This window comes from Hipposideros armiger, unplaced genomic scaffold (assembly GCF_001890085.2).
Source record: "Hipposideros armiger isolate ML-2016 unplaced genomic scaffold, ASM189008v1 scaffold_889, whole genome shotgun sequence".
Classification (NCBI taxonomy): Eukaryota; Metazoa; Chordata; class Mammalia; order Chiroptera; family Hipposideridae; genus Hipposideros; species Hipposideros armiger.
The window spans coordinates 93,592-103,188 of record NW_017732239.1 but is presented as its reverse complement, the minus strand read 5'-3'; the positions used below and the strand labels follow the sequence as shown (position 1 = coordinate 103,188).

Sequence of the window (9,597 nt, the reverse complement as noted above, 5' to 3'; positions counted from 1 at the left end):
TATGTCTTTGCATGCACACACATGGGACAAAGGGATACATATTAAGATTGAGACTAAATTTTAAGAATAACTAAACCCCAGAAAACTAAACTCCAGTATTGGAAAAAATTTGACTGTTAGGTTCTTGACTTTCAAATAAATTTGAACATCTTAAGTGCAAAATTTATAGTCCTATTTTCTGAGGGAAATTTTCACATATTAGGAAAGAGCAAAGAATATCAGGAAATGTCTCTCAAAAGATAAGTTTTGAAAAAGCTGAACCAGAACTGATATGTCTATAGCACATGGCTGTCTCCAAAAGTTAATAATTGACAGTGGATGAGAAATAATCAAACACTTCATTTTGTCTGTATTTTACTCCAACAATAATATAGCAAATATTTATTTCAGTCTTAGTGTCTAATAGGTAATTTTGCATTATCCTAAAGGATTTATATTTAATAACTTACATGACACTTCTCAACAACCTTTGAACCAGGGACCACAATAATGCCTTTGTCAAGAATTACGATACAGAAAAGTTAAATAATTGGCCAAAAGTTACAGAATTAATATCAGAGGTAGGATTTGAACGCAACCCCCTCAGATATGCTATCACCTCATCCACTCCTCTTCCTGCCTCTGTTGAAAGGAATGGCATTCAAAGACAAGAGTCTAGCTCTATTTTACTGTTTTCAGCACACTTTAATGAGAATTTCTTCACTTCAATGGGGTTAAACGTGAAATGAATTCCAAGGGAGTGAAGAGACAGTAAGAGAATACCTAGAAGTTTAAATGAATTCGAGACTACTGGCCAGGATAAACAACTTTTCATCTTTGGAACACAAAGAAGAGAAAGGGAAAACAGCCAAGTCCTCATCCTTGAAGAGGCTATAGTAGGAGATGACAGAAGGAATGCAGACCTCTAGAAAGGACCTCTGCCTCCTGCACACAAGCCCGTGCAGCTGCACCTTGGGGCTGGCTATGGGTAGTTCCAACTTCTTACACGTGAACTCAGCAAGTAGTTTTTCATGATCCATCCCATTGATAGCAATGGCACCATCCGGTTTAGTTCAGCTTCATCCTTAGCGATAAAAAAGGAAAACCTTATTTTCTGTGCACGTTCTTTTGCATATTGCTGATTAGAATGCATACATTCAAAATGAAAGAAAGAAATCTATAAAAACAGGTATATCTTTTTATTTTGCTGTACTTTTTACCTTAGAAAAGACGTGTTGAGAGACATTTTGTTTAGGTCCAAAAGAATTTGAGAGTTAGGTTTCCTGACTTTTAAATAAATGTGAACTTCCTGAGTACAAAGTTTAGAATCAAATTCCTATTTTCTGGGCACAGTTTCCTTTATTTGTGATAAAATGTGAATTTTCTGCTTCAGAGATAAAAGACTTAAATGATTTTTAAAGGCCTGGGAAGCCCAGGATAATGATTACAAAACTAAATTTTAATGAGTTAAGTGTAAATGAATTAGAAACATGCATCTCAGATTTCTTATTAAAACATACATAAGGTTACAGGTTATGAAGAAAAATGCTTGGCAAAATACATCTCAGCAGTTGCCAATCTTAAAACATCTGAGACGTTTTATCAGTTGTCCCAACAGCAGATGGAAGCCTTTGCTTGCATCACTGAGTTCTTTTCCACCTGAATTGCCTTTCCTAGATTCACTTGTTTAGCATATTGCTTATTTGTTATTCCTGGGCACATATAAAACAAAGTCTAAAGAGAACATTTCCCCAGGATTGCAGAGGATGTATAACTCAGCTGTTTGGTAACTTATCCGAAAGGAACTGCACACCCAGGCACCCTCCTATCGTAAGTTCACAAAGAACACCTTTATTCCATGAAAATTTACATGTGTACTGAGTGCTGAGTACATATGATTATCTGCACATGCCAGGCAGTACATATGAGTGACCAGGAGTCTGCTGTTCTTTTTTGCCTGTTTTCCATAAATGTCCTTTAAAACTACGTCTTTCAGGGTTTGTTAAAAAGAGCTCGTCATGCTTCATTGTCTCAAAGAGAGGTAGAAAGTGGACAAACTGAAATATTTGATGCAAAGAAATTTCTCGTTTGTTTAGAATACATATATGTCAGAGGACACAGAATACTTGCTTACACAGAAATCACTACTTTTGCTACCTTGAAGTTCGGAGTATTTTAGAAAAAGGACACTACACCCAAAAGTATCATGAGAAAGAATTTGCCATTTCGTTTCATTTTCAGCCGTCTTAATTCATCATCATCTTTATAATCATCAATTGCTCTCTGGATAATGTGCATGTCCCATTAGTCTTAAGATAAAGAGATAATCGAACTCCTTAAGTGCTTTGATTTCCTCATGAAATCAAAACAAATAATTGAAAACAAAGCCCGTATTAGGTACTTAAATGTCATATCTTTACAATGCAAACATTGTATAACTAGACTCATTTGGGTCTAAATTATTTTCATATTTCACTAATGAACTTTACCAAGCAAATAAGGGAATGTGTTGGCCTTGATGACCTGATCATCATTATTGAACTATTTTGATGCCCCACAAATCTAATCCCTTTCGTTCCTGCTCCACCTTCTACCCCACTTCCTAGATAATTTACGGGAAGCTCGAGATTGGATTTTACACGCCCTGATAATGCATTACCTTATACCCGCAACTGTGCTCTGAAATTTGTGGCTCAGACATTTATAGTTCACATCTTATGAATGAAGAGCTAAGTGGCTGTGTGACGTTGTGTGAGCATTGGTGTCTTTATTATGGCATTTGCCACACGATACAAGGCTGGGGAATAAAATAAGAGAATGCATATAAATATTTTAGCAGAGTCACCAACACATATTAACTATTCAAAACTATCAAATATTATCTATATGATTGCCTAAAATCTCTTGCTTATGAGTTGATGACATTAGCATCAAAGTCTAGGTCTTCTAATATCTGATCTGGTGCTCACAGGTTTCCCATTGCCCACAAGAAAATGTCTAAAATTATGAAACCCTTCATGTTGTCACTCCTGTTTATTTTCCTAGCCATATAGTTTCCAACCCCTTACCTACTGGCACTGTAGCCAACCCAAGCTTTTAGAAGACACTCTTTTCTGCTCTCCCAGGGTACATACTGTCTTTAGAATCTTTTTATGTCTGAAGATAAACCATCCCGCAGGACCCAGCTTAGTTGCTATAGGAGTGGACCTTATGAACACACAAACAAGGACCTTCTGCTTCATTTCATTTTTTAAGTTCGTTGTCTGTTTCCTACACAAAGCTATGTACTCCTTAAAGTCAGCCTGACCCCTATATCTTCCCATTGGTTAATATTTGTTTAATTGATTCTTGATTAATTTTCCCCCTTTATCATGCTGCCACGTATGCTCAGGATGGCTTTGGCAAATCATAGTTGTAGAGTGAGAGCTCTAAAGAATATTTTATTAAACATTTAACCTGACAGACATAGTTACCCTGGTTAAATGTTGGTTCCCATTCTTAGACAGTATTTTACTTGTTCACCTGATGATGGACAAGTAGACTGAATAAGCTGCAAATTTTTCCATAAACATTATTCAACCTTCCACCATGACCTCCTACTTCTCCCCCTTGTTCACTATAACAGCTACACTGATGTTCTTAGTCCTGAAATCCTCCAAGGGCACTTTCTTCCTCCTGGTGTTGGAGGAGGACTCTGCTTAGAGCCTTTCCCCATCTTCACATGGCGGCCTCCCTCTCATCCTCAGGTCTCATGAAATATCAACTTCTTCCATGGCTGAAAAGTCAAGTAGATCTCCTGCTATCTTCTGTTATAGCTCCCTAAATCTTTTTTTTTTCTGTTTCTTTTTGTTCATGATTTGTATTTTATTGACTTGCTTACTTTTTGTCTGTTTCTCACCTTAGCAGTAAGTTCCATGAGCGCAGGGACCACACCTGTCTAATTGAGTATTCTGTGATAGTACTTCGCAGTCATTACATGTGGAATGAATAAATAATGACAAAAAATGAATGCAATAAGTATGGATGTGACATGTTGGGGTGTTTATCAAATATAACATTTTGGTAAACCAGCCTACTTCAGACCATAGAGACTTTATGAGAAGAAGCAGTCAAAGTCAGTCTATCTGTCAAGAAGCCCGTAGTCACGCGCCAGGCATTTGTCAGCAAACTGTTAGGTGTAGCACTAAGTACATGGGAAGGGATGGGCCAGCTGGTGTATGCCATGCCTTTCCATTGCTCTCAGGACAATGAACAGAAGACGCTGTGATTTGGTCTTTAGGCCTTCCCAGCTTCAGGCTATTTTCCTTGATAATTCTGTCCCAGCCATCAGGTCTTCTTTTAATGCCTCTAACTTGCCATTCTCCTTAACCACAAACATTACCCCACTCTACTCATTAGAAAAAGCACACAGGATCAATTGATCTGATTCTCTCCTGTGCCCCTACTGTTTCTTGTCATTTTCTTAAGTTCATCAAAGTTTCCCAATCAATGTATTCTTTCAGCATCTGCCCTTTATTGCAAGGCTACTGTTGCAACAGACCTCTGCCTTCCTACAATCTTCCAGAATTCTCCTGAAGTCCTATAAACCAAACCAGACCACATCCTTTTGCCCTAAGCTCCCTAACATAAGTTGGAGGGTCGTTCTATGATTTGTGGTAGTTCTCAACGATAGAGTAACTGAATTCGCTTCAGAGACCATGGTGGATATGCGGACACCTGGAAGGCTCATTAACGTGATGGAAGAGGGTGAAGCAAGTCATAGGAAAGGAGGAGGAAGTGACAGTACTGAAGCAATCAAGTTGGGTTTTCATTTTCTCCTTTGAGAGTCTTCAGGGTAAATAAATTCCCTAATATTAGAATGTCTTTTGCAATGTAAATAACACATTTTTATTAGTCATACTTAATGAAAAATTTGAGGGAATTAATCTTAAGCAAAAAAAGGTGTCATTTTACAATTCCTCCTTCCTGGCCAAACAAGAACCTTCTCACCCCTCGTGTGTTGACTGCATTACCACCTGTGTTGTTTGCGTACAGTTGGTAAAACAGCATCAAATATAGCATCGTCCCAAATTCACAGACATAACCTTCCTGTTCCCCAGTATGAACTGGTAATTAATACAGATTGTTATGTCTCTAGTCTGAACTCTATAAACACAACCCGGCTGTATTCATCTTCCAAAGTTGAAAAGTGAGAACTAGCTTTTCTCCATTTAATTTTTTTCTAAAGTTTCTGCAGGATGATGCTCGTGTTACAGTCCAACATCAGCTGTACAGCTTTCTCTTTCTTTAGCTATTAGTCCCTTAGGTATAACTGCAATCAAAGGGAGGTCAACTGTATCCAAATAAAAATATGCCAGAACGTCTCTGGTATAAATTTCTCCCTGAAGATTTCTGTAGTGTTACTTCAGGAGAAGAAGAGAAAATACTATGTTTTATCTAAAAATCTAAGCGCTTAATTCATTAAAAAAAAAATGTAAAGTACTGAGTTATCCTTATAGAGAGCCGTGCAAGCACAGGATCCTCATGTTACTAATCAAGTTGTTCATTTTTCTTTTCAGTAAGTTTTGAAAGAACTTGAACAATCACAGAAAAAACAACACTGCTACATAGGAATAAATGGCTACTATTGATAAACACTTTCCATGTTGCTCCTAAAGAGAGGGCATAGTCATTCAAATTCAATTTGAGCATCATAATCATTGTCCAGTATCCAATTAATTTCAGAAGCAACTGAGGGTCAGTTGTTGGCAAAATTATGAAGTAAATGGAAAAACATCTCTTTCTCTCTGTTTAGATGTCAGCGTCTCAACTTCTGAATTTCTTCAGTAATAGTTAATTGTTCTGTTTCCAATAGCAGGCTTAGGTGGAACGCCTCTCAAGGGTTTCTGCATTTACTTGCCCCACATAGAAATCCTGGCCTGACTTAGATCTTATCTTGATGCCTAGACGCTTCCCCTCATTCCAGCAGGAAACATGTCCCAATTGGAGTGACACTGAAACTTGGTTTCAATGAGAGCATTCCTCTCTCTGATTGTTCATATACTGCCTCAGTCGGATGCCGTTTAAAACAATTCCACTACCCAGAAGATACAGATTAAATGTTCCCTATTTGCTAATAATCATAACACGTGTGATTAAATTTCCTCTCGGTTAATACCATTGATGTCCAAATGTTCAATTTATTTGTAATTGTTTCTTCTTTCTTTCGTTATTAACTAACCCTTCAGGCTGGTGGTTTGATGCTTGTGGTCCATCCAATCTAAATGGAATGTTCTATACAGCCGGGCAAAACCTCGGAAAACTGAATGGGATAAAGTGGCATTACTTCAAAGGGCCCAGTTACTCCTTACATTCCACAACTATGATGATTCGACCTTTGGAATTTTGAAGGTACAACGTCAAAGGCAATTATAAAAACAACAAAGAAATCTGGAGAAGCTTCCAGATGAGAAACTGCTTGAAAACTTCTGAAGCAAAACAATATTTCCTCCCTTCCAGCAAAAAGTGGCAGTTGTGTGAAATCATCAAGGTTCTTGGCTGTGGATTTGGAGTCTTTTGAGTTCACAAAAGTCTCTGCTTGGGGCTACCAGGCTCCTATGGCTTGACAATAGAGAATGCCACTCACTGTCATGCTTTAAAAAAGGGAAGAAACTGCTCAGTTTGCTGCGCTTCAAACTACTACTGGATCTTATTTGGAACTATGGTAGCCAGATGATAAATATGGTTTATTTTATGTAAGACAGAAGAAGAGGAAGAAAATGAACAACAACAAAAAGAATATACATGAAGAATAGAAACAGGTCTGCCATAATCCTTTCGAAAAGATGTATCACACCAGTGAAATGGTGTTATTTCTATGCAAACCTACTAACAATAAGTTTATACTGTTGCACAATTTTAATAAAAAAGTTCGGGAAGATCAGCATTGCCCTTTGAGTTGGTTAAACGTTAATGGATTTCAGAAGCCTAATTCCTAAATCATACTTATCTAGTTGATTTCAGGGAACCCATCTTCAAATGTAAATTTCATTTTGTTAAACCGTAATGAATTATAGTCCGTGAAGGATAACAGTGTGAGGTACAAACATGCTCTATTACTCTTTGATATTTTGATACAGTTCTCAGAAAAAAATGGACATAATCAAGTATGAACATAGAAGGTGAACAATTATCCCCCCATGCTACAGTTTTCATTTACTTTAAAAACTGACTGACTGATATATAAATATATTTATAGCTTAAGTAAAGTTCAAAGAATGTGAAATATATCATCAAACTCTTAAAATAATACGCATGCATTTAATATTTCCTTTGATATTATACATGAAAGCAGTTTTTTAGAGCGTATTAAGTTGAAGTAAAACCAAATAAACTGGAACAGTTTATTTTACAGTATTTTTTTTTGCATGTGCACACGTAAGTGTAACTTCATTATTTTTAAAATGATCTTCAATTCTTCACCCTGTTATTTCATGCTAATTTAATTTTTGCTAATTAACTGAAACATGCTTTCCAGATTTACCCTGTTCCAGTTTCTATAAAAGATACACTTTGAAGTCTATGAAAAATAACAGAAGAATTATAAATATCATTGTACAAAGCATGTTTATATCCACAGTAAACGTAATAGCTGTTTAACCTGGAATATGCAACATTATTTTTAATTGGTGCAAATAAATCCATTTTTCAAAGAAATCTATACTACTCTATGAAATACATTACTTCTTCATATTTTTCTCCCTTAAGCTCTGTTTTCTTACTAGTTTCTGATTTTTGAAAATTATGCCAGTTAAGAAAATTTGCAAACCTCTGTATTATGTATAAAGGAAACACACAAACACAAAATTAATTATAGTCACCTGAATAAAAAAGATTCTGACTGCTAGCTGCCGTTAATCTCTTAATGAAAATATGCCTATGGGATAATCTATTTTAAATGAATTTGGGGGAACATACTTTTTTGTAGCAATTTGAAGTTACTACAATATTTTATCTAGAAATGCTTTCTGATTCTTAGTGTTCAAGGTTACAATAGTGAAGAGATTTTATCAAAACATGAGTTACTATGACAGAAGAAAATTGAAATATGTATTGGGTATCATCCCCTTAGAAAAATAAAAGTTTTTTTCAAGGCAACAGTACCAATTCCAGACCTGGTGACTTAATCTATTATGCCTTCATTGCTTTTCTGCATTTGAGAGAATAGAGCTATTCACATTTTTAAGGAAATATTTTTTAAAGTTTACCATCAAGTCTTTATATTTTGCATCTATATACAACCTCATTTTGCCTTACATGTGATATCTGCAGGCATTACACAGTTTTTCTATTCTTGATGACTCCTTGGTTGTACTGTTTAGCCTCTCCCTCTAAAAATCTTAATTGTTTTCATTTAAGTGAATGAAAGTGAGTGTTTTGTGCTTTTGTTTTTCTACAGATTTTTTTTACCAGTCTTTTGATAAAAATACTATTTCCCAACTCCTATTAAAAAATAAAATGAAATAATAAAAAAAGCATGATATTTACTGTTTTGTTATCTGGGTTTGAAAAATGAAATATTGTTTCCAGTTATTTATAATAAAGCAGTATAAAATGTTTTATGACTCCAATATGTGCGTTGTGTAATGCCTACATGTTTGTGGCCATTTAACATGTGTATCTTTTGCATTTAATTATTTCAAAATAAGATAATTAGGTATTAGGATTTTGTCTTTAAATTTTTATCTCAATAAAATTCATGTGGTTTCTATGCAAATTTCTTCACATCAATCACAGCTTTATTTGATTTAAATAAAATTGAAAATGTATTTGTGCAACCTTATGTCATTTTAAATGAATGTTTTATAATTAGAGATCTATGGAAGTATGGAATCACTAAAAAACAATGAAATGAAGTAAAGCTTCAATCTTTGAAAAACTTTCAGTCTGGGATGTGGTAAGAAAGCTTCGCTCCATTAGAATGGTTGATCAAAGCAATTGGTCTGAGTCCCACATCTCCACTGTATGATTGTTTCCTGCCAATTGTTGAATGCTGTATTATCATATGACAATTGACAATAAAGTCTAGGAACTCTGCATGTGGAGTAATAGGATGTGTGTTGTACATCTGAGTTTGGTATTAAAGGGAAAGAGCCTAAAAGAGATGCTACTCATCTGCCATGCTTCCGATCGTATGAGCAGTCTTTCCAGTTCAGTTCTTATACTGACATTTCTTACCTTTCTCTTTAAGTCTTCTCCCATTGCCAACACATTGGTTTGAACATTCATTAACTTCCACCTACACGACTGGAAACGATACTTTCTCCTGCTACTGCTCTGCTCCCATGCACCCCACATCCACACTAGCTTATTCTTAAAGCCAGTCTTCTGAAGATGTTTCTTCCCTGCTCAAAAAAACCCTTCAGTGCTTCCTCACTACAGCCTCAATTTGAAATAAACATGTCGGGCTAACCCCAGTCTGCATCTTCCTATAGTTCCTTTCCACCTACCCTGTATTCTGATTAAAATGAAGAAGCTTCTGTGCTAGACTGATTTCAAAAATGGCCCAGTCATTCCCTTTCTCTGTGCATACCCTTACAACGGGACTACAGCTCATCCCATAAAGAGGTGGAGCCTATT

General features: G+C 35.9%; 1 protein-coding gene across 4 annotated transcripts in view; it reads left to right on the top strand.

Moving 5' to 3' along the window:
* Window positions 1-9,054, top strand: part of ANGPT1 (angiopoietin 1) — a 254,882-nt gene extending 245,828 nt beyond the window's left edge. For all 4 annotated transcript variants that reach the window (XM_019630086.1, XM_019630087.1, XM_019630088.1 and 1 more), the window contains one exon: window positions 6,207-9,054. In XM_019630086.1, the coding sequence (XP_019485631.1) occupies window positions 6,207-6,367 (161 nt within the window). In that variant the 3' untranslated portion in view covers window positions 6,368-9,054. The remainder of the gene's footprint in view (window positions 1-6,206) is intronic.
* The last annotated feature ends 543 nt before the right edge of the window (window positions 9,055-9,597 follow it).